The sequence below is a fragment of the Periplaneta americana genome, chromosome 5 (genome assembly GCF_040183065.1).
Source record: "Periplaneta americana isolate PAMFEO1 chromosome 5, P.americana_PAMFEO1_priV1, whole genome shotgun sequence".
NCBI lineage: Eukaryota > Metazoa > Arthropoda > Insecta > Blattodea > Blattidae > Periplaneta > Periplaneta americana.
In genome coordinates this window covers 116,690,823-116,718,250 of record NC_091121.1, presented here as the reverse complement: position 1 = coordinate 116,718,250, position 27,428 = coordinate 116,690,823, and the positions used below count along the sequence as shown (strand labels likewise).

General features: G+C 36.0%; 1 protein-coding gene across 2 annotated transcripts in view; it reads left to right on the top strand.

Annotated features, from left to right (window-relative positions):
* The window catches only part of Snx27 (sorting nexin 27), a 311,819-nt gene extending 284,693 nt beyond the window's left edge, over positions 1 to 27,126 (top strand). For both annotated transcript variants that reach the window (XM_069826412.1, XM_069826413.1), the window contains exon 10: positions 5,523 to 27,126. In XM_069826412.1, the coding sequence (XP_069682513.1) occupies positions 5,523 to 5,591 (69 nt within the window). In that variant the 3' untranslated portion in view covers positions 5,592 to 27,126. The remainder of the gene's footprint in view (positions 1 to 5,522) is intronic.
* The last annotated feature ends 302 nt before the right edge of the window (positions 27,127 to 27,428 follow it).

The following is a 27,428-nucleotide window of genomic DNA, read 5'->3' as shown; positions in this document are numbered from 1 at the left end:
CTTTGACAGGAAGAAATGACGAAAACATTGCCAAAATCAAATGTGCAATTGATGAAGATGGTCGAAAGACCATTGACGAAGTTTCTGAGCAAACGAACCTTTCACGGAGCAAGGTCCAGCGAATTTTAACCGAAGATTTGCACATGAGACGGGTGTCTGCAAAATTTGTTCCTCGCTTGCTCACAGATGACCAAAGAGAAAACTGTTTGCTGCGACTTGAAGAGTGAAGTGCAGAACGATCCAAATTTTCTTAAAAGAACTGTGACTAGGGATGAGTCTTGGTGCTATGGGTATGATTCAGAATCAAAGCAAGCATCGAGCCAGTGGAAAACTCCAAATTCATTACGACCCAAGAAAGCACGTCCAGTGCGAACCAATGTGAAAACAATGTTGATTTGTTTTTCTGATGTGAATGGCATTGTCCACAAAGAGTTCGTTCCGCCAGGACAAACAGTGAACTAAAATTTCTATTTGGATATGTTACAAAGATTACGAGAGAGCCCGAAATGTGGAGAAATGGGAACTGGTTGCTTCATCACGACAATGCTCCAGCCCACACAGCTCTGATGGTCCGACAGTTTTTGACAAACAGCAACATGGTGCTTGTGCCTCATCCATTCTACTCACCCAATCTGGCTCCGTCGGAATTCTTTTTGTTTCCATTGATGAAGAAATGTCTGAAAGGAAAGTGATTCAGTGATGTGGATGACGTCAAAGAAAACACACTAACGGCTTTGAACAGTATCCTGCCTCAAGAGTTCTAGCAGTGGCAAAAGCATTGGAACAAGTGCATTAATGCACATGAACAATACTTTGAAGGGGACTAAAGTACTGTGAATGTAGAATTCAATAAAAAAAAAAAAAACATTCCAGTTATTTTTAGGTCCCCCCTCGTAATAACGTGATAACGGCATTGCAATAACTATACAGCTGCACACTTTCCTTTTACTCTCGCCACGACCACGACAATGTGATAACAAGTGATAACAAAACAATATCCAACTTCCACAAGGTGTTCAAGAACAAACTTCAGAAAAGTTATATCAACAAGTGTTTAAAAACAAATTTCACTGTTAAAAAAAAAAAAAAAAAGAAAAGGAAGATCAAATAAGAGAGAAAATGCCGCTCCCCTGGAAATTGCTGCCCTAGGCATCTGCCTAGGCCTAAATCCGGCCAGGGTTACCAGATTTTAGATCTACCAAGGAGGGACATCCATTTTCCATCACATAGCCTACAGTACTTACGTTTTGTCTTAAAGGAAGAGTGATATGATTATGGGCAGAGTTGACATTTTCATGACTATACAAAAAAATATATATCCCTTTACATGCAGTTGAAAAAACTAATAGACAATGAATTTCAAAATTGCAATTTTAATAAAAGAACATATTGTAGTTACAGATTTCCAAGTACAAAACAATATTTATCTGGGTGTAATTTAGGCCTACATCACGTTTCTCTGGCGTCTTTCTGAAGGGCTTGTGGCAAAAATATATTATGCCAAATTATTAACTCAATGACTGTAGTACTGTCACAGATTTACTCAGCTGTCTGTTATTAATTGTGAAGTACATATTCCAAAAGATGGCATCACAAAATGTTTAGACTAAATTTCAGTGTTTATTAATTGATTACAATCACAAACTTATTGATACCTAAAGTCATATTAGTGACTTAGCATACTATTACTGCTCCAAACCCATCATTTAACGTACAGTATACATTTTCAGAGCTTATATACATATTTATCACTGAACTTTAGAATTTTCAACAAGATTTTTCCATTCTCTGTGTAATGCATTTCTGATTAACGTCTCTTTTTAAATATTTATAAATATAATCTTCACCACTGAATTCGCTGTCACAAACCTTGCACTTGCCAAAATATACGTTTTTTTTTTCCTATATGCAAACCTACATTGTTAAGAAACGTATTTTAAATTTAATATAATTATTTAGCCCTGGAAAATAGTTACTAGGTAATGATAAAATTATACAAGTGATGTTAATTTTCTAAAGGAGGGACTTTTTGCATCCCGTTTACTTACTTACAAATGGCTTTTAACCCTTGAGAGCTCGCGCCTGTAAACTTTACGTCATGGCTCGAGCACGGTCGATTCGACCGTGCGTGGAAATGAAGCGGAATCTATATTTTTTGCTAATATCTGTTAGCACAAAAGTTACAAAAACATTATTTAACTGCAGTTTATTCATTAACATCAATATTATTATTACAAAAACATTATTTAACTGTATTTTATTCATTAACATCTCTGTTGTTATGTATTAAAAAGAAGATGAACATGCCACTATCCAAGTAACCTTGAGTGTTCTTTATACTGTGAAAAATATATAAATCACATTATATGTTAAATATTTTCATCAACGTCATGGCCTGGTATAGGAGTAACACAAAAATATGACGGTATTTCCACTTGTCCTATTCATTATAGTCATTATCGGTGTGAAATAGGCCTAAATTCAACAAACACGGAAGAAAATAATATTAGAAGATGAACTCGCTTAGTCACATGACCTCACACGTATTACATATCTTCATCACTATCACCATCGGCACTTTCTTCAGGATTAGCACAAAAAGTGCAAGTTGACTGTGTATGTTCTTTGCAGATGAAGTGGTGGCATACATTACACCTCGTCTTAGACTTACGATTTTTCTTCCAATCGCAGAGATGGCACCTTCCTGGACCCTCATCTTCTCCAGATGGAGGTGGATTTCTTTCTTCGGCAGTTCCAGCAATTTCTCTGATGTTTCTCTTCAATTGACGTGGCAGATTTTCTAGTTGCAGTCTTTCAAGTAGATAATTTCTAGACAACTCCTTGCTGAGTGTTTGTAGGAATTTTCTTCGAAACATGTCAAATTGGCGAATATTGTGTTTCAGTATAATGAAACTATTAATGCCTGCTATGTTCAGTAGTGTAAAGAACAGAGTTAGAGGCCAGCGGTTACTGGTTCTTGCAACTGAATACCTAGCCTTGTACTCGTCCACCATGTCCACCCCTCCTTTCGTTGAATTATAAAACGTCAACATGTAATGTTTTCTAGATTCTTCAGAGTCTGGATCAATTTCATCGGTATGATGCATGGTGGATAACAGCAACACCACCTTCTTCTTTTTCGGACAGTAGGACAGAAGGGTCTTGTCCTTGGTGAACCCGAAAACACTGCTATTTTCCATTGAACGACTTTGCAAAAATAAAGGGAGCACCTCCCTCTTAATTTTTCTCAGCGTTCCAACTAATGTTAACTTGTGAGTTGTTAGAAGTTCATCAGCAAGCGGCACTGAAGTGAACCAGTTGTCAGTGGTGACGTTTCTCCTGGATCCACTGATTGGCTGCACCATCCTGTTCACAACACATTTAGCAGAGTTATCAACTTGGTAGGGCCCTTCAGGCTGCTTACCAGCGTAGACTTCCATATTCAGTGTATAAAAGGTTTTTGCACATGCCAGAGAGAATACCTTTATTCCATATCTTGCCAGTTTTGTTTTTATGAATTGTTTGAAATTGCACCTTCCCCTAAAAGATTCCAACATCTCGTCGATAGTGACGTATTCGCTAACAGTAAAATTCTCGGAGCATTTTTGAACAATTTGCTCAAAGAGAGATCGAATAGGAGCAAGCTTATCAACACTTCTGCGCTCTTGTCGAGTATTTGGATCATCAAATCTTAAAACTGTCACCAGGAACTTGAATCGTATCCGGTTCATACAAGTTCTGAAATAAGGAACACCTGTCCCATCAGCAGACCAAAGGTCGAACAGGTTCAGATGAGATGCTCTCAAAACTCCAGCCATATAAAGAAGTCCTATAAAAGCTTCCATTTCAGTTTTCGTTGTATTGTGTGCATCTCTTGGGTGGCTGTAATTTGGACGCACTTTTTCAATTTTTTCATTTGTATGTCTAACAATTTCATCAATGATAGTGTCAGTAAAAAATAACTTCCAACACTGGAATGGAGTCGATGCACTCCTTGCTACCTGTTTTACACCAGGTATAAACCTTACCATATTACGTTCGCCAACACGTCTGTTACGTAGTGGACAGTGCATTTCCCATGTTGTTACTCCATCTTTCCCTGTATAAATTGGACCTGGAACAAAGTCTACTTCCTCATCTGCTGATTGAGCAGAATCTGTGTTATGATCGATTTCTTCAACCGTATCTTCTTCTTCTTCAACATCCGATTCAATGCTATCAATTGGTCTGATAATTTCTTCTTCACGGAACAATTGTCTTCTGACTGCACCAGCTTCCCTTCTTGTTTCTTCTTCCCGGGCCATTTCCTTTTCTACACTATCAGTAAGGTTCCTTATCCTTTCTCCCTCTTCATCCATATTTTTACACGCAATGTAGGGGGATCAGTAGTGAAAATAAAGTATTACACTGACAAAAACGTACGTATATGTGAAAAGTTATAAATACAAGAAAAAACTACATTATACTTACACACCAAGTGAAACAATACGAAGTTGCGTAATGACTCGCACACGGTTGAAACGACCAGGTCTGTATAACAACAGTTTCAAATCAAGTTAACCAATAGCAAAGTGCATGACAACAATCACATCTTATTCTGGAAGAGTCGAATGAAAGGTACTGAAGGGGTGAGCAGCAGAACTCAAGTGACCTTGAAGCAGAAGCTAAATGTTTATCACACCTGGTCAAAAAGACCGTGCGCGAGCTCTCAAAGGTTAAGGAACCCCGAGGTTCATTGCTACCCTCACATAAGCCCGCCATTGGTTACAATTAACCCACGGCCAGGAGAGAAGACCAGAAATGTCGAAAAGACAACCTGGTGGCATTGGATAAAAAAAAATAATAATATTTCGATTTCGTACAGTATTCTGGTTATGAGACATAATCATATACTTTGTCTGTTCGGGATTTACTTCCAAACCTATCGCTTTATTTGCTTCAAGTAAAATTCCCGTGTTTTCCTTAATAGTTTGTGGATTTTCTCCTAACATATTCTAGTCATCTGCATAGACAAGAAGCTGATGTAACCCATTCAATTCCAAACCCTCTGTGTTATCCTGATTGTTCTTAATGGCATATTCTAGAGCGTAGTTAAAAAGTAAAAGTGATTGTGCATCTCCTTGCTTTAGCCCACAGTGAATTTGAAAAGCATCAGATAGAAACTAGCCTATATCGACTCTGCTGTAAGTTTCACTAAGACACATTTTAATTAATCGAACTAGTAACCCTACCAAGTGAATTTGCTACTAGAGCTATATATCTCGTGCAATATCGGAAATCATGCTACCATATAACAACATAATGGCTTTCCTAGTCTCTTTCGCCCAAGCAGGCTTTCCTATTGGCCGCCTGGGGTTATTCTGATAGTAACAAGATGGCTTATGCTTAACGAAATTTACAGCTGCTACTTCAAACCAAGTTTCTACTACTGTTTATGTACGAGGTGTAACAAACAAGTTTCATTTGATCTCTCGTTGTAATGGGAATGTAGATTCTAATGATGTTATTATTTGTGGTTGCAGTACATCTTCATGTCAGACTGCTTTGAGAGGATACTGGAGGAGAGCAAGTGGGCAGACACAGGAGAATGACAGCACGCAATTCGCTAGTCACAGACTGGTATGGTCATTCGTTGTTAGGTCACTTGTGCGCTCACCACCCACCTGCCTGTCCAACTGATCTGGAGACTGCACTGCACCATGCTCGGAACAGAGGGCATCGTCCAGTATAGCCTCACACTGTTACAACCCCAAGCCCAAATACAGTCACAACCAGTATTTGGTACACACTCACTTCTAAACAGATATTAATGAAACTCTTCTAGTCTCGGTATGGTGAAGGTAAGGAGATGTACAGTTTATTACTGTCATCCAGTCCAACAGAAGAATTGGATATCTCCATTTATGGGCCCATATTTGCAATGGTACTAGTGTTTTTTTAAGTCGATATTGAGTTGGCATTCAGAATTTGTATTGTATTACATTGTTTTGCAGGAGTACAGAGAATGAATTCTGATGTAGCATTTTTTTTTTCCTTTAAGCAATTAAAATTGAATAAATGTAACCACGTCAATATTAATATTTATGGAATTGTTCAGTATTAGTTCGGAGCTGTAAAGAATTTTCCATCAATTCCAACACGAGCTTCAGGGCAGGGGAGGCTTCTTGAATTTATATCTTAATAAATCTAAAATTGTAACAATTTTGAAATGTGCCTTCACCATGTGAAGTGCTTGCTATACTGAAGTTTAGTGTTGGAATAGAGATCTTCTGTTCCTCACTTATATCTATAAACAATCTCTGTAAATTCCAGTTCCAGATCATGCTGGATTTTGTAGTATTTATAAAAAATTGTGTTCAAGAATTATATGTATATGTTTGTCAACAAGTCATATTACATTTAAATTCGTTTTTAAATTAGTTCACCATAAACTTGTTTCTGTAAATAATAGGTAAATATTATAACTTTTTTTTTTCCACTGTTTTCAGAAGTTGTTGAAATAAATGTTTTATTTCTTGAAGTTATTTATAATAAACTAGTGACATGTCTTGAATATGTATAAAATTCCGAAAACTTTAATATACCGTATATTAAATTTGAGGAATTTACTATGCTCGGATTTTGATGTAGTTTCTGAGTGTTTCAACCATGCGTGAAAATCTAAATTCTTTAGTTTTTCAAAATTACTTAATGGCTTTATTTTCAGGTAGATGTCTTTCACTGCCAGCGTCATCACTTTCTCTACATTATAAAATCCTTACAGTGCTTGAAAATGAAAATGTGTACCATGAAGCAAGCAAATAACAAAAAATACAGGGGAAGCTAATGAAAAAGTAGATACAGTCCGAGTCGTATAAAATTTTGACCTCAATATATGCAAAGTGATAATAAGGATAAATTTTTTAATTGATGCATTTCATAATATTGTAAATAATAGCCTAAATTACTAATGTTCATACAATAAAAATATTTTATTGGGACATTTGTTTGTAGATATTTTGTTGTTACTACTAGAAAGAAGAGGAAGTGGCAAGGGATGATGATGATGATGATGATAATGGCAGGGACAAATCATTTCCAAATTCATTCATGATCCTAGAGGTTTAGACCCAGTATCCTAATTTAGTAATTTATGTAAAATAATTGTTGCAATGTAGGTGCAAGTAATGAAATAGCAAAACTTTCAAGGTGGCAGATGTCATGTTTCTGAAAATGAAACCAGTAAGCAATTCGGAAACACCGAGGACTATATGCCAGCATATGGCTGTAATGTCTGAAAACTACACTGAGCATAAACGTCGAACCTTGATGTCCTGAAATGCCAGGAAGCCTACAAATATTTCGACTTATCAAAATTTCGAGATGTTTTTTTTTCTGTCCTATCACACTTTGTAATTAGTATATAAAAACCGTATATGCTTGTTTCTAAAAGATATTTTGTTAGTTTGAAATTGTAGTACCATAGAGACTTTATTTGTATTGAACAAGCTTATGGTAAATAAATTTAAAATGTTTATGTGTTCTGAAAGTTCAAGTAAGTTTTATATTGTTTTTTAGTGTGTTTATTTCTTATAAAAACAATTAAATAAGAGAAGAATAAACAAATGAAACAAAAGGCTCTCTTAGACACAAATACAGTAAATTATTCACCAGTGGAGTTTCATCAGGGCGTAGGTAAATGTGATTTCACATGTTGCTTGATCACCACTTCCAGGCAGATGCAATCATCCTTCCACCTCCATTGCTGAGATTAACTTGACATTTTTCTCTTTGACCTCTCAAATGGATTCATAAAATACCTCAACTTGTGTTGACTGCCTGTCCTCTTAGTGCACAGCTTGCTAATTACAGCAGTTTGGAGAGATTTATTAGATAAAGTCTGTTTTAAGACAAGGTGATATCATTTGAAACAAATATTATTGGTGTGTTGCTTTGGTTGTTTCAGTATTTTCCTTCCATTTTTTAAATTGCGATTTATTAGAATTTGTACATGTTAGAGAATAACAGCTGAGTATCATTACAAATCAAAAAATGAAGGTGAGAGGATACTCGTAGAGATATTCAATACATATGTGATCATTCAATATTTGGCTTGGTATTGTTTTCTAATAGAAATTGTGGTTTTAACATATATATATGGTGATTCACGAAGATTGTGCAGTACTCTAGGATGTGATTTCTGGCATCATTCTGATGGAAAAAGTTCATATAAACATATGTCATATTTTTTCAATTGAGTGAGTTACGCCCTCCTGAATGTTAAACGTAATCATAGATATTATGAAGGTTTAAGCATTTAAACTATTTACAACAATGATACTGGGTGTATTATAAATTCATTAGAGAACATTCACGTTATTACTCACCTGAAAAATCTGTATTAAAGCCGGTTTTCAAAGACCCCCATATTCTGCAGCAATACATGTAGCCGCCCAAGTGTGAACTGCGCATGCTGCATTTCCTAACTTCCATTGTTCAGATGCTAGGTAGATACGTTGTACAGGTGTTAAGTTATCTCTAACCATGACCCTGATGTCACGAGATTTTCTGTCGCTGCTATCAGCTGTACTGTAACACATACTGTACAGCTCCAGACATCCAGACAGAGAAAGTTCACAAGAATGTGTGTTACAGAAGAAAGAAACATGATTTTATTCGAAACTATTCAAAATCGGACACATGTATATATGAACTTTTTTCATTAGAATGATGTCAGAAATCACATCCTAGAGTATTGCACGATCTTCTTGAATCACCCTGTGTGTGTGTGTGTGTGTGTGTGTGTGTGTGTGTGTGTGTGTGTGTGTGTGTGTGTGTGTGTGTGTGTGTGTGTGTGTGTGTGTCTATATATATATATATATATATATATATATATATATATATATATATATATATATATAGAGTTCTTCAGGAAAATAATTTTGCATTCAGAAGTAACCATTAATAGGACTTTGACAGTCTTCCTCTTATGAAAGGGAAATAAAAAAATATAAGGGCAATTTATAATTCTATGCAGGAAACAGAAAAACTGAGTTTTAATGTTTATCTTAGTTTATCTGCTTAAGTACAATAAAAAATAAACTTCTGATACAATTTCTGAGGAATGGTTTGTTATATTTTATGATCTGTAAAATTTACATGATAAGTAAAAGAACAAGGACGTTGCTGGATTATATGAGAAGCCAAAAAAATGATTCCATGAGAAAATATAATGTATATGCTGGAGAACTAGCATATCTATATCTAAAATTTCTATGACAACCTGAACAACTTTATGTTTTATTACGTAGATCTGTTTTGATATAAAGTAGCCTTCCTTTGTGCCACTTTTTTTCTTATTGTCTTTATAGTAATTGTAAATTGTAGAAGTTTTGCATCATTTTTGTTCACAATGGTGCCCTGTAGTATTTAAAAGTAGGAACAATGTGAAGATTCTCCTGCTACTCGCCTGTCACTCCATAATTTGAGTTCCCTCAAAATAGGTATTCTCACCTTAAAAATGAAATTTGGCTCCACCAGACTAGCATAGCTCTACAAAGATCTTAATTATATCTGGATGCACTGGAAACCAACCTTTGTCCACAAACAGAAATAGTTTGTTAGTACATACTCTGTAACATGTCATTACTGTATGGTGTAAGTTTTGCAGACCTGTTTCTACAGGTCAGTATTTGGAGGCTGCAGAGGCATCTTTAATCAGAGGAGGTATATTAGATTAAGCATGATATACTAACAGACTGGAGTAGATCTCGGATTGAACAGCAAGAGAGACGTCATGTTAAAAAGCACTTGTTATGTAACATTTCACTTGTATGTTGCCCTTACTTTTTAAATTCTCTTTGTAAATAATATTTTATAGCTGTTATTTTTGTGACTGGCGCCTCAGAAGTCTGTTTTCAAAGTGGGGTAAGTGATAAGAGAAAACGTTTGCAACTCGGAATGTAAGATGAATGCTATGTAATTGACTGAACTGCAATGAATTAGTCACCCCTATGAAGAGTATTGTAAAGTCCATAATATATTTTCTAATAATATTTTTCTTTGGTTGCAATTCCTATTTGTGGGTTATTTGAGTATAAAGCAGTACTTTACATTGTAAATTAAGATTCAATTTTTAATATTTTGATTTTATGTGCCTCTTATTCACACTGTATATACAGCTTGTATAGTATGAATATGAAAAAGCAATTATTATTGTGTATATAATATATACAGTATATATTCTAAGGTATAGTATCTATAATACAGATAGATGAACAATTATGTGCATAAATTGTGCAATTCTGTATATTTACATATATTTATTTTCTTGCTATAAACTGTAAAGTAGTGTGTATGAATCCTCTTTTGCGTATATAATCAAATTTAAATAAAAAATAAAAATGAACCTTTGTGATGAGATGAACAGAACAGACAGAAAAGTGGAGAAAATGCAGTTCAAAACACTTCATGATGTGATATGTATTGTGTTAGTAAGTTATGTTATCGCAATTGGCTACGGACTGTAATGTCCTGGGTTCAATCCCAAGTGGTGGTAGGACTTTTCTTGTTTCAAAGCTTCCAGAATGGCCCTAGGGTCCACACAGCTTTTTGTCAAATTAAGTACCACATCTCTCTCAAGGGTAAAAGAGAGTCGGAGTAGCGTGGTGCCAACCACATTGCCTCATTCTAGTGCCAAGGTTACAAAAGCATGGAGCTCTAACTCATGTCTTTACCCCATGGCATATGAAAGGGATCCTTTACCTTTTTATTTATGTTTAATTTAAATCTTTAGTTCACCATCACCATCTTCCAGAACAAGTATTAGAGCCACATGGCCTGTTACAGTCTCAAAGATGAATTTGCTAATTCTGATTGTGATGGTCACTTGTTAGTATGTGAAAGTATGGAACCTGCAGAGGCATTCTAAAAGTCGCTGAAGTTAAGAGAAAACATCAGAAGTTATAGGTATCCTGCTTCTTCTTTTCAACAATTATGTCTTTAGACCCATTGGTTGGTGCCTGCACCTCTTCATCTTGTTGGCATAAATCTTTTGTAAGGATTTGAATTTTAGCTCATGTGGTTAACATGATGCATCCAATTTACTCTATTAATACTTTTAGCCTGAATCTATTAGCATACTTACATCACATGTTTTAAAGATTGGAAACAATTTTATTATTGGGATAAAATTAAAAAAATTAATAACTTTGTCAGTTTTGAAACTCAAAGTGTAAATATAATTTCTTGTAAATACATGTACACTGATATTAAATTATCCCATCAGTGAGTAGCTACATATTTTTACAGATGAATCCTGTTACCAAATCGTGGAGGTACTGATGCTGGTGCAGTATGTTCCGTTTCTTCCTTTTGCATACGATTAGATTCAAATTCTGATGGTGAAATTTAACTATTCTCTCAAGCTTACAAAATCTCTTGTATGGAATTGATAAATTTGTGAAGGCTGTGATACTTTCAAAAGCAGCTATCTTTGCCATAGTATGAGATGTAATAGCACTCAGTACTCCAGAACGTCGTACAATTTTAAGGCAACTATTCTAATTAAATAAACAATTGGTACTCCATTGGATCCTTGCATATTACAGAGTGGGAAGTAATGAGGCTACTGATTTCTTGGCTAAGAAAATTAGAAAAATTACTCTGAAGCCACCTAAATCTGTGTCTTAATATTCTGTTAACAGAATAACAGGATCAGATTATAACAACTTAATAAAAAAAATATTATAATGCTTCTAAGCATATAAAAAACGGATATTATACACTGTGTTTCATAAAGATTTGAGAGATTACAAAAGTTTGATGCAAGTAAACTATTGAAATTAAGTTAATGAAACCAGTCCAGAACGAACCAGGAACTCGATCAGTTTGTGCCCATATGTTTTGTTAAGCCGAGAGTTTACATTCCTGCCACTAGGCTGTTTTGTTTTGTTCAGCTGCAGATGAAGCTCGTACTCTACTACCGCTGCCTCTAGGCCATCACTCACATTGTAATGTTCAGCTGCTGATCGTATTCCTTATTGTTGTGCAAAGGCTGATGCGCTTGTGAAGAAATTGTTCTGTATTTTGGAATTTCACATTAATATGTCAGTGATTCTGTCCAATGTGCATTTCGTAGCAAATCCAAAGAGAACTCACACAGTGTTGCCAAGGCGTTGGATAAGACGTGCATCTGAAAATGACTAGCACTTAATTCTGCGGCCCCTAGATCACCGGACCTCATACCATCTTACTTCTTTTCGTGGAGTTACATCAATGCCGCGTAATATCGCACACTTAATGGAGTGTATCATCGCAGTGGTTGACAATATTGCCAGGTCCATGTTGATTTGAGTGTGTCATGAACTAGTCTATTGTGTGGATGTGTGTCATGTCATCTGTGGTACATACATTGAACATGTTGTAGGTTTCTAAAAAAAACTGTTTAAATTTTTTCGTTCATTCTGAACTGGTTTCATTAACATAAGTTCAATAGTTTATTTACATTAAAGTTTTGTAAGCCCTCAAATCTTCATGGAACACGATGTATGTAGTACATCTAATTTAATAACTTACACGAAAATCTGTGTGTGTGTGTATTTATTTACACTGCAAGTGGGCAAGCACCTGGTGGCAGTGGTATATACAATATTAACAATACACAGTTAAAATGATAAGCTATACACAATAAAATTTACAATACATAATACAATTTACAACACATATACAATTTTATACACAATACAATAAGAATACACAATACAATTTAACACAATAATAATAAAACATAAAATAAAACACCTAATTTTACAACACAACCTACATAATTATGTATAGGTCCTACATAAGTTTCAATAGTCTTTCACTTTACTCTCATCTCATTCCCTGTAGTGGCACTATGACGCATTTCACTGACACTTTAGCACACATTTCACTGACACTCTGTAACACATTTCACTGACACTATAGAATACATTTCATTGACGCTATAAATTATCACTGATCGGAACTGTTCACTGCACTGTAAAACCATAACTTCACTGACTCACCTCGCTTCACTGATACAACAGTTCAAATAAGTCAAATAATTGCATTCTTATGCATACTTATAAACAGAACTACATTTAAACTAAATATTTCTAGTCTAAGGCCCTCTTACACGCTATTTTTAAATAATTTACAATTCAAACCAAGGAAGTAAACTCGTCAGGCTAGATAAATACATGTCACCTTAAAAAATTAAATGTTGAATGTCGCCTTAATTTTAATTTTCACTTTATACACAACTCTTTAAATTATTCTTGAATCTCCTTAAGGAAGGACAGCCCTCAAAGACCGCTGCAGGTAGGTCATTCCAATCATTTATAGTTCTATTTAAAAATGAGAATTTACCTACATCCGTTTTCTGTTTCCTACATTTGATTTTAAAATCATGATCGTTCCTACCATAGTACGTTGGCTTTTCTAACCGAGCCGTTATGTCTACCCATGCTTTCTGACCTAGATGTGCTCTATACAATGATGTTATTCTAGTTTTCCTACGTCTGTTTTCCAAAGTTTCCCATTTAAGTTCTTTTATCGTATCGTTCCCATCTTCTCTTTTACCTTTAACAAATTTAGCTGCCCTATACTGGATTCTTTCTAAGGAATTTATCTGATATATTCTATAGGGATCCCAACACGTAGTTCCGTATTCCATTAACGGTCGCACTAATGTTAGATATGCTATTTCCCTCGATTTGGGGCTAGCCTTTCTCAAGATTCTCATAATAAAGTGAAGTGCCCTCCATGCTTTGCCTGTAACATTATCAACATGCTCTCCCCAAGAAAGTTTGGAGTTTAAATACACTCCTAGGTATTTACAACATTGTTCTTGCGGAATTACAACACCACTGAATTCGTAATTAAGACTAGTCTCCTCTCGGGTTTTACAAAATGTTATAGATTTACTTTTAGAACCATTTATTTTCATCCTATGCTTTAACGCCCAGTTGTAAATGTTATTCAAGTCTGTTTGAATAGACTCTACATCTGAATTATTTCTAATCTTTCTATAGATAATGCAGTCATCTGCAAATAGCCTCACATTTGATGTAATATTCTGGCATAGGTCATTTACGTATATTATAAAGAGTAATGGACCCAGAACGCTGCCCTGTGGCACCCCTGAACTTATATTTCCAATTTCCGATATTTCATGACCTACTCTAACTCTCTGGGTTCTACCTTTTAAGAATTCTTGGATCCATAGCACCACTCTTTTATCTATTCCTAGCCTACTTAACTTATCTAGTAATATGTCATGTGGCACCAAATCAAATGCTTTCGAAAAGTCAATCACAACTGCATCGATTCTTCCGCCTCTGTCTACCTCTTCAGCTAGATCCTGAACCAGCGACGTAATTTGACTATCACATGAGAAGCCTTCCCTAAAACCATGCTGGCGGTTGTAAAACCAGTCTTTCGCATTTAGAACATGACGAATATAATCCGATATCAAATGCTCCATGACTTTACATACGACAGATGTAAGGCTAATCGGTCTGTAGTTTCCGACATCTAATTTATTTCCACCTTTATGTATGGGTACCACTATAGCTGATTTCCAGTCACATGGAATAGCTGCATTGTTTATGGAAACATGAAATATACGCATTAAGTATGGAATTATGGCCTCGGAACCTAATTTAAGAATCTCTGTAGCAATACTATCTGGTCCTCGAGACTTCCGATTTTTTAATTTCGTTATTCTCTCTCTAACCCCTTTGGAAGTTATTTTGAAAGTCGAATTTGGTTCACATTCACGGTCTGTGACACAACCACTCCTATCAGCGGGGTTATTATTATTATTATTATTATTATTATTATTATTATTATTATTATTATTATTATTATTGAAAACCGAAATGAAATAGGAATTTAATAAGTCGGCCTTTTCTTTGTCATCAGTTATACTTTCTCCGTTCTGATTTCGTAAAAGCACTACTCCTTCATTTTTCCCTTTTCTCCTGCGTACATAATTATAAAACTGTCTCCAATTGTTACTTTCATCTTCTTTTAAAATAGTTTTTAGAAAATTTTCCTGAGCTAACCTTTTTTCACACTCAAGTTTCTTAATTAATTCGATATATTTTTCCCAATGCTCATGGCTCCGTTTACGTTTGCTAAATGCGCGTCTTGTCTTTTTCTTTAAGTAGCGAATATAATTAGTGTAATATTCTGGGTCCGGATTTTTCTTAATTATTTTAGAAGGTACACATTTTACTAATGCCTCGAAAATTATACACTTAAATTTATGCCACACATTTTCCATATTTCCTTCAGTCCTTAGAAAGTCATCATGCTTTTGTCGTAGAAACGTTTGTAATTCATGGACATCGGTTTTGTTAAAATTCCAGACAGACAGTGGACTTGACCTCGGATTTACTGTGTTTTTCCAGAAGATTTCTAATAAGACGCTATTGTGATCACTTATTTTATGAAGACTTTCAGAGTTGACAAAGAGAGAGACAGGTCTTAGTAGGTAAACATCTAAGAGGGCATTGTCACGCGTCGGACCATTTACTACCTGCTTGAAATCTTTACTCCAGATCAATTCATTAACAAGGGTCTGTGCATCTGAATTTGTACCTGAAATCCCGTTCCAGTTAATTTTCGGGAGGTTTAGATCCCCAGCAATTACTACGTTTCGGTCTTCTGATACTGTATTAAGATATTCATTTAGTTTGTGCAAAGTTAAATTGTTTAATTCACTGGGTGGTCTGTAACATGCTATTACATCTAAGGTTTCCCGCCCATTTCTTATCTGAACATTCAATATTTCAGCTTCCTCATGTATCCACAGAAGATTGCTACTTATTTCTATCTTAGTACAAACGAAAACTCCCCCTCCCTTTTCACTTCTATCCTTTCTGAAGACTCTATAATCCGACCTAAAAATTTCCGAGTCATTTATGTCTTCCCTAAGCCATGATTCCGTCCCAATTATTACATCTGGATTATAAACATCGACCAAGTTCCAAAACGGAATAAGTTTATTTCTAATACTTCGGCAATTAACCTGCAGTAGTCTTAGTAGGCCTGTCCTTACTTGAACATTCTGAATCCCCGTGGCACCTCGCCGTCACTGCAGGTCTACGCTGCCCGCGGATAGGTCTTCGACCGCACCGCCTGCTGGTAGTCTCTCGACCCCTCCACCCGCTGGTAGACTCACACCCCCGCTGACCGCCGGTAGTCCCACGCCCCCGCCGTCGGCTGATGGTCCTTCGGTGCCGCTGCCAGCTGATGGATCCTCGATCCCGCCGCGCCATGTTGTAGTAACTACCCGCGCAAAGAGGGATCCCATGTCTGCAGCCCCCCTCCGATTTAGGTGGATTCCGTCTCTTCCGAAGCATCTGTCGTCTATCCAGGAATTTGGATCGACGAAACGCGCACCAAGACACTCCGCTACCCACTCGAAAGCTTTATTCACACGACCCACTTTTCTCCAGTTCACATCCCTCCGTCTGACGATTCCACTGATGACAATCCCAGCTGCCGGATATTTCTTCTTCGTTTCCATCACCAAGTCATATACATCTGCCATGATATAATCAACACCTCTTCGCAAATCGTTTGTTCCTACGTGAAGGACGATGTTTTTCGGGTCCCCTCGTTCCTGATTTTCGATCACGCTTTTCATTTCATTCACTCTAATCCCAGGGTAACACTCTGTCGCCAGCTCCGATTGTAGATTCCCTACGTGTCGAATGATGGAGTCTCCGATGATAACACTTGCCGCACCATGCTTCTTCTTCTCCTCCCTCTCTTCGCCATTTTCCTTTTCCCGTCGCAACAACTTATTTTCGTCCTCCAGAAACTTGATCCGTTGCTCCGCCGTCTCTAGATTCTCCCGTAGCTTCTTCACCTCGTTCCGAAGACCGATGAGCTCCCTGCTGCCTGCCTCGTTCCCGCAGTCCTTGCACAACCACGTTTCTTCTACTATCTGTTCCCTCTTGATCTTCTGACAAGTCAGATGGAACCACTTCTCGCACTGGTTGCACAGTACGCCTACTCGTAGGTTCTTTCTACAGCTGCCACACTTGACACTGATCACTCCGTTGTCGCTTGCAGGTCCTGGATTCAGTTCGATACCACCAATAATTAGTAGTATCGCGATCACTATGTGAAAGAAGAGACACTCAGCCAGACCTGCCAAAGCTGTCCCTTTCACGCTCCGCTGCATCCTTGACCTGGCCGCCCAGCCGCCTATCCTTGCCCGGTACAGCTCCAACTCACAGCCCATTCCTCAAACCTTTTCTCCGCTGCGAAAAATACGTCCTTCCTCTCCACCGGCCTGAAGAAGACTGATGGCAATATTCAGATTACTTACAGATTATAATAGCCTCAGCAAACATTTACCTAGAATTGGTACTGCAGAATGTCCTACTGCTACGAGCTGAGAAGATGGCCAGTGTCAGGAATTCCATTTATCAGTGACCTGTAGGTTGAGGTGCGTGGGCAGTGAGGGCAGATAACCTATTCAGATAACATTGCTATTACGCATTCACAATATTAGCACGTTACTGAATGAAAATGCATCATTGTGCATGGGTTGATACAGACGTATGTGGCAGAAGTCACAGCTGTTCGTCCTTAGCAGATAAGATAACAGTAACACTTTCTGCCCCTCATACATTGCATGCCATTTCATCAGCTCGTGATGATACATGCTCTTTCTGTAACCTTAATGAAGGTTATTGCTGAACATCTTTTTTGCTGTCCAACTTTCACTCATTTTCCAGCTTTCTTCCTAAATACCAAAATGCAAGAGAGCAAATGACATCATTGTCAACTGCTCAACATTAGATACCAACAAACATGTACGCACAATTGTGCACGGGAAAGAGTGAATAGCTCATGTTGCATGTAACAAAAACGTGTAATACCATATTGTTGGAAAGTTCTAGTTTTCTCAGAAAAAAGTCCCCCCCCCCCCCCAAATGTTTAACACCTTGTTATTCGGTGACTATTGCGAGTAGAATCATGATTTTCGTCCATATTAGTAGAGAATCTAATTAAGAATCATTTATCCACCTGGCATATTACAATAGCATGGACGGTTTTTGTGCAAATTTAATTTTAAAACGACTAATTTCAAACGATTGAATGATGCGAGCAGATTGCAACATTGTAGCCAGAGAGAGAAGTGGGCGGTAGTTCACGTAGGGAGACAGACCTGAATTCGTTGACATCTGTATTACGAGAAGAGAGAGAGATTAGCAGCAATATTGGCAGACTGCTGAAATTTCGAACTTAATTTTCTAATTAACCATGCATTTAATCACAAAACATAATATAGGTTTTTTTATTCATTTATTGTTCCTTTCATCTACAGGATTATTTTACTTTTACTTGTATAATGATGATTAAGGAGAGTCATACAGATTTTGACACATTATTTCTAGTTTTCACTTTTCTCACAAATATTTCATGTTTATTTTTTAAACTCCTCGAAGAAATTTGCTATGAACATTTTGCTGTAAATGATGTTGTACTTCTGCATGGTCTTTCTGGTGTGAAATTTCGTTCTGTCTTAAAAATGTTACATCTATGCAAGCTAGCAAACTGAACCTAAATTGTTCAGAATTTCATGAGTTCGACTTTCAACATCTGATATCACACTATCTATAATAATTATTGGACGTGTCCACCTAGGTAAGGGGAGTATGAAAAAAAAAAAAGAGTACAATCCTTTTATGCATTAATAAAGTGAACTAAACCTCTAAAATGGATGAACCCATCATGCATGTAAATGTGACAATCTTGATAATAGGTATATGTACAAACGAATTATATTATTAGACACTGGATCTATATGCACTAAAAACTAAGAATGTCCTTGAGTAAACTAGAATGTATGGGGTGTCCGTGGGGAGGGTTTGTAGGCCTAATTCATAGGTCTCCAAAATACAGAGTGATTATAAAGTCTTGATCCATTTTCGAGTTAAAGTTGGAATTTGGTTTTCATTTCAGGCTGATATACTAGTATGTTGACTATTGAAGAATGGGTGGCTGTTGTTGGTGCTCGATTGCGCCGTTTAACTTATGCACAGGTGCAAGAAGAGTTTAGACGAAAATTTCACAAAACAGCGCCAACACGAGCAAATATCAGACTCCTGGTCAATAAATTTCAGAGGACAGGTAATGTCGCCGATGCTCCACGATCCGGTCGACCTGCCGAGCCCGAGGAGACTGTAGCATAGATCCAAGAAGCCATCGAAAGAAGTCCTCAAGCATCGACTCTTCGTTTAAGTAACGAGATAGATGTGTCCAGAGCAACTGTGTTGAAGATTTTGAGGTTTACATTGAAGAAGCATGCTTATCACATTCAGGTGTTACACAAACTAGATGTGGAAGATATGCAGCTCGTAGGGCAATGTGTTATGACTTAATGGAGGATGTGAACAACAAAAACTATTCCAACATATCCTGTTTAGTGACGAGGCCACAGTCCACATTTGTGGTAAACTGAATAAAGACAACTGTCACATATGGGATAATGAACCACCACACATCATCTGTGAATGGCAAAGGGACACCCCAAAAGTAAATGTGTGGCTTGGGCTTACAAAAGTCACTGTTTACGGTCCTTTCATGTTCGCAGAAGGTACCATTACAAGCAACACTTACCTAGACATGCTGACAGATTTTCTGGAACCACAGCTAGAGCAGGATGGCATTGTTGACAGTGTTAAAAGTGTGCAAAACGAAAGTACAAGATCTAAAGAACCTGAGGAATCGTATTTGGGAAGCATGTGTAGCAATTACAGACGATTGTCTTCAGAGCTTCAAGTGAAAGATGGGGGACAGTGCTATAAAATGGATGGCGGACATTTTGAATTACGATGAATTTCTTATGTACCTACCATCCTGATAACTCCATATTAATTTCATGTCTGCATGTCCATTATTTCTATAAAATGGATCGAGTCTTTATAGTCACTCGGTATAACAATGAGAAATAAATCACATGGACTGGAGCATGCATCTTGTAAACCACACGCTGACATGTAAGTGATTGTAAAGACTGTTAACAAATAATGTGATTTTTATTACTATTACTGGCATTCTTACATTTTCACGGCAAACTTTATTTAGAACATATAAATGGTATTTCATATCTTGCAGGGTTTAAAACACGATCATATAAGTGTAAAAAAAAAAAAAACGTATATTCGAATGAATTAACGTGGAAAGTATAGGAATTTTGCCTGGATCTCAGAAATAAAAGTGTGAAACATATAAAAGAAGTTTATATACATTAAACAATAGGCAGGATAGACTGGATTAACCGCATGTTCACGATTGTGAAACATTAACCAAGGCTATTCAGGAAAATATTGAAGTACATTATAGTTGGAACAAGAAATGTTGGCCTTATTTTTCTTCTGCCAAAAGAAAACAGAGCTGACCTGAAGAAACCAGAACAGACAGACAACATTGACGAACATGTCCAGTAATTAGTTTCCATTTCGTTATATTATTGTTGGATTTTGTTTATAAATTACTTTCGGTGTGATTAATTTCAAGGGAAAAATTCTTCTAGGGCCGGGTATCGATCTCAGGACCTTTGGCTGAACGCACTGACACTCTTACCAACTGTGCTACCCAGGGAGCTTTACCTGAAAGCTAGATTGTATAATGTATACGTTACTGTAGGTACATTAACAGAAAACCACAATTTCAAGTCATACAGAGTTTGTGTGCACTCGATGTGGGTTTCTGGCATCTTGTCAGCCCGCTCGAGTTATGTGGATATAAAAGGAAAAGTTGAGGTGGTGTTGGGTGAAGTTGGGGTAGCTTAGTTGGTAAGAGTGTTGGTATGTTCAGCCAAAGGTCCTGGGATGGATACCCAGCCTCGGAACAATTTTTTCTTTGAAATTATTCAAGTCTGCTTCACAGGGAGCTTTACCTGAAAGCTAGATTTGTATAATATATACGTTATTGTAGGTATGTTAACAGAAAACCACAATTTCAAGTTGCACAGGGTTTGTGTGCACTCGGTGTGGGTTTGTCAGCCCACTCGAGTTATGTGGATATGAAAGGAAAAGTTGAGACAGTGTTGGGTGAAGTTCCTGGGTAACTCAGTTGGTAAGTGCGTTGGTGTGTTCAGCCAAAAGTCCCAGCATCGATACTCACTCCTGGAACAATTTTTTCCTTGAAATTATTCAAGTCTGCTTCACAGGGAGCTTTACCTATTTGTATACTTTCAGTGTAATTTGTGAGTACCAGAAAAATTTGATTTAGTTTTTTCATTTGTTTATTTGAAATAATTTGTTTCTTGTTAATTTGTAGGCTGCTTTTTTTAAATAATTTTTGAGTGATATGTTTGAACATTGTATTGTTGATTCTTTTCTGTAAGGATTTTGAGTGAAATTTTGAATCAATAGACTATCTTTCTGTCAAAAAATATTTTGTTCTTCAGTAAGAAAATAATAAATCTTCTGAGTTTGATGCCAAATTATTTGCATATAATTATAATTCGTAACCTGTGTTTTAACAGGTTATTTACCAGTATTTATAATTTTCACAGCAGTTTTTGTCGTCTTTATTCGAATTGTAATAGCAACCTTTTAATTCTAGATAATTTGAAGCTTTCTCTGGTTTTCCATCTCAAGCACAATTTTATTTCATTGAATAATTGCGAAGAAGAATAAATGAACTACATGTGTAGGCTACCTCACAACAAGATTTTGAAGAAGTCCCTTATTTCTTTGGACAAGAATTGCTGCACTGGGACAGGAAAAAATAACATAATTCTATAGACAGCTGAGAAATCTGGTACCGCTATGAGAAAGAACTTTTATTCATGGTGTAGATGTAGAAGAATTTATATATTTTGATAACATTTTCAACATTGATGGGTAGTTGATCGAGCTCTGCACACAATTGTGTGCAATGTGTACACCACAACCTATGCCTAGCAGTTTCTTTTCTAGTTCTTGCAGTTTCGTTAGCACATTTCATTTGTCTTTCTTTTCAAACATCGAAATTTGGGTTGATAAATTTATTTTGTGCACAGTATGAAACAATTTTGTCTATCATATTATTTTACAAAGTTTTGATAACACATTGTGACAAGATTTCGTAGTTTCTCCACAAAAATCAAATTCCAGCAATCTGATTTAATTGCAATTGTTGGGATGAAAAGCTTGCAAGTGCAAGGACTAACTTAAAGTCGAACCTATTGGAACCATCAGTGATTAGATCTTTAAAGCCAAAATGTACAAAGCAGTAGCTATTATCATTGTAACCAAGGCCATATTTAGACATTCTGCTGCCTGGGGCAGTTTATATTTTGCCGCCCCATTCTTGAATCGATTCATGGCCACCAGCGTGGCTCAGTCGGTTAAGGCGCTTGCCTGCCGGTCTGAAGTTGCGTTCGGGCACGGGTTTGATCCCCGTTTGGGCTGATTACCTGGTTGGGTTTTTTCCGAGGTTTTCCCCAACCATCATGTGAATGCAAGGTAATCTATGGCGAATTCTCGGCCTCATCTCGCCAAATATCATCTCGCTATCACCAATCTCATCGATGCTAAATAACCTAGTAGTTGATACATCGTCGTTAAATAACCAACTAAAATAAAATTTAAAAAATCGATTCATTGCAATGCTAACAGTGAACAGGGTCATTACTTCGAAAAATCTAGCAGTCATAAATCATGTGTACTCTGTTTCAAACAGAAGGGTTCTGCTCTTGGAAGAATTGATGGAAAAATGACAGTCTTTCAGCAGAACTTAAAAATGTTTCTCAAAATATTTAAATGATTATAAAAATAATTTAAAAATAATATTTTTGATAAATTAATTTAAAGTACCTTTTACTATGTTGTACTTATGGGAGGAAATAAAATGTCACTATCATTTACTGGTCAAGAATTGTTGTCTGTGCCATTTACTGTATCGCTATGATTTGATTCAACAGTATTATCACTTAAGTCAGAAGTAGTGGACACAAAAGTACTAGGTTGTTGGGCCGAGCTTTTCAAATCTGATTTCTTAAAAAATGATTCTAGTTTTGGAATTTGTCTGATTAATTCATTGTTTCGAATAGTTATTTCTTTTAGATTGGATTTTGCATTGCGCATCACTTGATTTAAATCTACAGTTACTCATTTTTTAATAACTAATCATTTATACTACACAATTACGACTCACTCTGTATGCAAGGAGTAAATTAGATGCAAAATAAACATCCTTTCTGCATGAAGTGGATTTAGAAAAAATTCGCAATACATGAATTATCTTCTTTGTTACATGTGTGTCTGACTACTGAACATGTTTCAACAGGAACTTGCATGACTACATAGGTGGTGTCTCTCAGACATAATTCTAGATACAAAAATATGGACATTTTTGTTTCCCAAAAATTGGATATATTGTTTGCATGAAAACGAAGATTATTACATTGTACATAAAAAATTGGCAGCGAAATTTAATATTTCATAATTCTAATCCCATAACATTAATATCCTGATATAGTCAAACCTGTGTAAACTAGAAGTGCTTGGAACCAGAAATAATTGAAGGGCGTTTTCACAAAACTCGTTATCTACAAAATCTTTTTTCCAAGACAACTTTTTTCTAAAATACACAACTGTAGATACCGAGTTTTGAAAAATCTCTTTTATTTCAAGATCGATTTACTGATATACTTACCAGCTTTAGCTAATTCTGATAGAACCATTGGATTCTCCTGACCCACAAACATAAGGATACGCTAAAACCTCAAAATCGAAAAAAATGTAGATAACGAGTTTTGTGAAAACGCCCCTCAATTTCTGTTTTATGAAAGGTTTTTTTTAAACCTCTGTGCTACTATTTCAGAACACGCATTGAAAATTTAAATTTTAAATGGAAAATATACCAGTAATTACAGTGTAAACATATTGCAGTATGAAAATAGCTATTTATTGAAAAGTGACACACTTCAGTGTTATAAAACTGTCCAGTGTTATTTTATTTTCAAAAGTTTTGCAATATTTTTTGCTTCATAACCTTTCCGCATACTAATGGCTTCTCAATTATACTTTTTGCTGATGAAAGACATAATATAGTTCTTAATTATTTGCAGTTAATGCAGATTCCTCCAATTGCAGAATAGATTGCTTCTGAATTTTACTTGCTTCTATAAGCTTAATTCTTTTTAATCTATGGTAAATGCTTTATGTTTCTCCCCTATCATTGTCACTGCAATCTGAATAACACTCAGAGCATAACCATACTAATGGGCTGAAGTTGTAATGGGTTAGGTCTGCGACTCATGGTTATCAGTATGTTACTTGCACATCACATACAACAGCCTGTTCAGAAATCTTGTGAGCAGTACAATTTTTTGTCTGCCATTTCTACAGAATTGTGTTTTAATTTCATTCCATTACATTGGTAGAAATTCCATTTTATTTGTTGACTTTTTTCCGCAGGATGGCAATATTTTTCCATTTCCTTGTTAAATAGGTTTACATTTTAAACTATATAAAATACTTTATAACTTCAGGGACCAGAGAAAAAATTACGTTTAAGGCAGGTTCTCGTTTGTTCAGGTTTGCTTTAGGCAAGTTTTACTGTAGTTGTAAACATGTAAGACAGTATAGTATGATTAAGTGATGAACTCCTGCCATCTGTCTGAAATGTGAATTAATCATTCGTGTATGGGTCTCATAGACCCAACACATACACCGGCAGGTTATAATAAAAGACCTTAGAAGTTAACATGAAGACTTGTATTTCATAACTATGTGCTGGCAAAGCACACATTTGCTGGAGAGAGGGAGAGGGGCCTAGAGTAAGCAGTATAATACTTACATTTAAAAAGGATTACTGGTACCTTAAAAAAAAACCAGACAATGATAAATGCATTATTGTATTGGGAATATGCAGCAAAATTTATGCTAAATTGAGGCAAATTCAGAAACGAGCAACAGAGAAGGGAGTTTAATTTAGAAACTCATTGTTTTTAGATTATCTTAAAGTACTTGATAATATTTATTTTGACGATGCTTTTGGTAAATAAAGAAGCATCTTCTGCAGACCTCTGAAAAAGAACTAAGAAAGAGACTAGTGAAGTGCTTTGTGTGGCACTTTATGAAACAGAAACATGGACATTACGACGAAGTGAAGAGAAACGACTAGAAGCATTTGAAATATGAATATGGAGAAGAATGGAGCTGTGTGAAATGGACAGACAGAATAAGAAATGAAGCTGTGTTGGAAAGAGTGGGTGAAGAAAGAATGATGCTGAAACTGATCAGTAAGAGAAAAAGGAATTGGTTGAATGACTGGGTGAGAAGAAACTGCCTACTGAAGGATGCATTGGAAGGAATGGTGAATGGGAAAAGAGTTCGGTGCATAAGATACCAGATGATAGACGATATTAAGATATATGAATCGTATGCAGAGATTATGATGAAGGTAGAAAGATTAGAGAATGCTGGGTTTGCAGTGAGACTTGTCATTTAGCAGAACACTATGTATATATGTATGTATTGGTAAATAGATTTTGTTATTGACATGAATGAATTACTGTTTATTTACTAACAACTAAATTGTTACAGTAAACAAAGAGAACCAACTGAAAATGGCTGTATATAAATTACCGTACAAAATATATTGTACTTCTCAAAAAATTGGCGGAACAAGGTTCTAAATTCATTCTATATTTAATAACAAATTACTTTCCATGGTCATTTAATTTACAGACAAATTGTGGTCAACATTGGTCATCACGAATTACAGTTTGGCATCTATGAGACATGCTTCGCAGACGTTCCAAATGTTCACTGTGGTATAATTCTCCATTCTTCATTTAGTGTTACTGCAAGCTCTTGGAGGTCTTGTGGACCTCGTGAACCCCAATGGATGCCTCTTTGAAGCATACCCCATAGTGTTCAATGGGAGTTCAATCCAAATTAATGGAGATGGCAGCAACATAGCATCTTGTGTTGTCATGCATCAATAAAAAGTAAGGATCAGGCATGACATGTTGTTCCAATATGTTTTCAACATAGTCAATTGCATTTAGCCACCTGTAACAATAGTTTCAGTTTTGAAGCTGATGCCTTCCCAGATCATAATTGAGTCCCCAACCAAACTGTAAATCTCCAGGACATCTGAAAACACGTAATCGTCTATTACAGGCATCTCAAGGCCAATGCATAAAAAGTTGTTACAGAGAGCAAATGTAGATAGCGTAGTCAGCTGAAGATAACCAATCGCTGATTCATGTCTAGTAAATGGGTTTTGGTATCTCTCTTTGTTTTAAGTTTATACTATATTTAATAAAATAAAATTCAATTAAATAATAATAATAAAATTACAATTAAACTTGTTTGTTGTTAAGGTACGTATTCTTACGATATGTCGATATTAATATATTAATTACAATAGTAGTTAAATAATATGTTTCGTAATGTTTTTAATAATTAACAACAACCAAAACATCTTAGAAATTCACAATTATTTTAAATTAGAATTATTCAAATCTTAAATCTGGTCTCAAATTCTTTTCTCAAGTCCTTCAGTACTTCATTATATTTGTTATACTGGTCTTGATTCAAATTAGGTAACAATTTTAGATTAATGAAGTGGTAACAGTTGCCCACTGAAACTTGCGATTCCCACTTTCCCCTCTGAAAGCTTTTATTTCTTCATACATATGCGGTAATAAGGACATTCTTTCCTCGGAGATGGAAACAACATCATAGCGGTTGCAGATGTCTATTCAAACGATGCGATCAATGACGTCATCCGGAGATACACGAATTGCTCCCGCATCTTGTTTCACTCTTACATAAAAAAATAGAGAGAGGAGGAAGTGCCCTGAGGAGACCCTATTGAGACGTCTGGTCTATTACATGAAGTCAGGGAGAATCTGGATTCATCTGTGAATTGTACTCTCCTACAATGCTGAGGTTGTCAATTTATATGTTCCAGGACGAATCTTAATAATATTTGCTTGTAATAAACTTTTAAAGAAGGGCACATAGAGATCTTTTAGTTCTCAAATTGTATTCCCTCATTCTATTTCTGTTTAGAACTAATTGCTACTCCATGTATCGTAAAGTGGTTGAATACGTTATAGTATTATGAAACCTGTACTTTTTTTTTTTAACAAAAATGGTGCACAGGTGTGGCTGGCAATTTGGAAGCATTGTTGATACTCATGTTTTTAATAAAGATAATGTGACAGCAACAATTGATATTTAAATCACGCGCAACTCGCTGGGTTCTGTAGCGTGGTGCTACATTTTTGTATTGGAAATTTCATCCTACCCTTAAGGGTAAGTGTAAAATGCTTCGTTTTTATTTTATGCCCTTCTTGTTTTGGAAGATGACTCTGATCACACAGATATAAAGGAAGAAGCTGGTAATGTATTGTTGGGATTAATTCTGTTACTAAGTTATGCTCC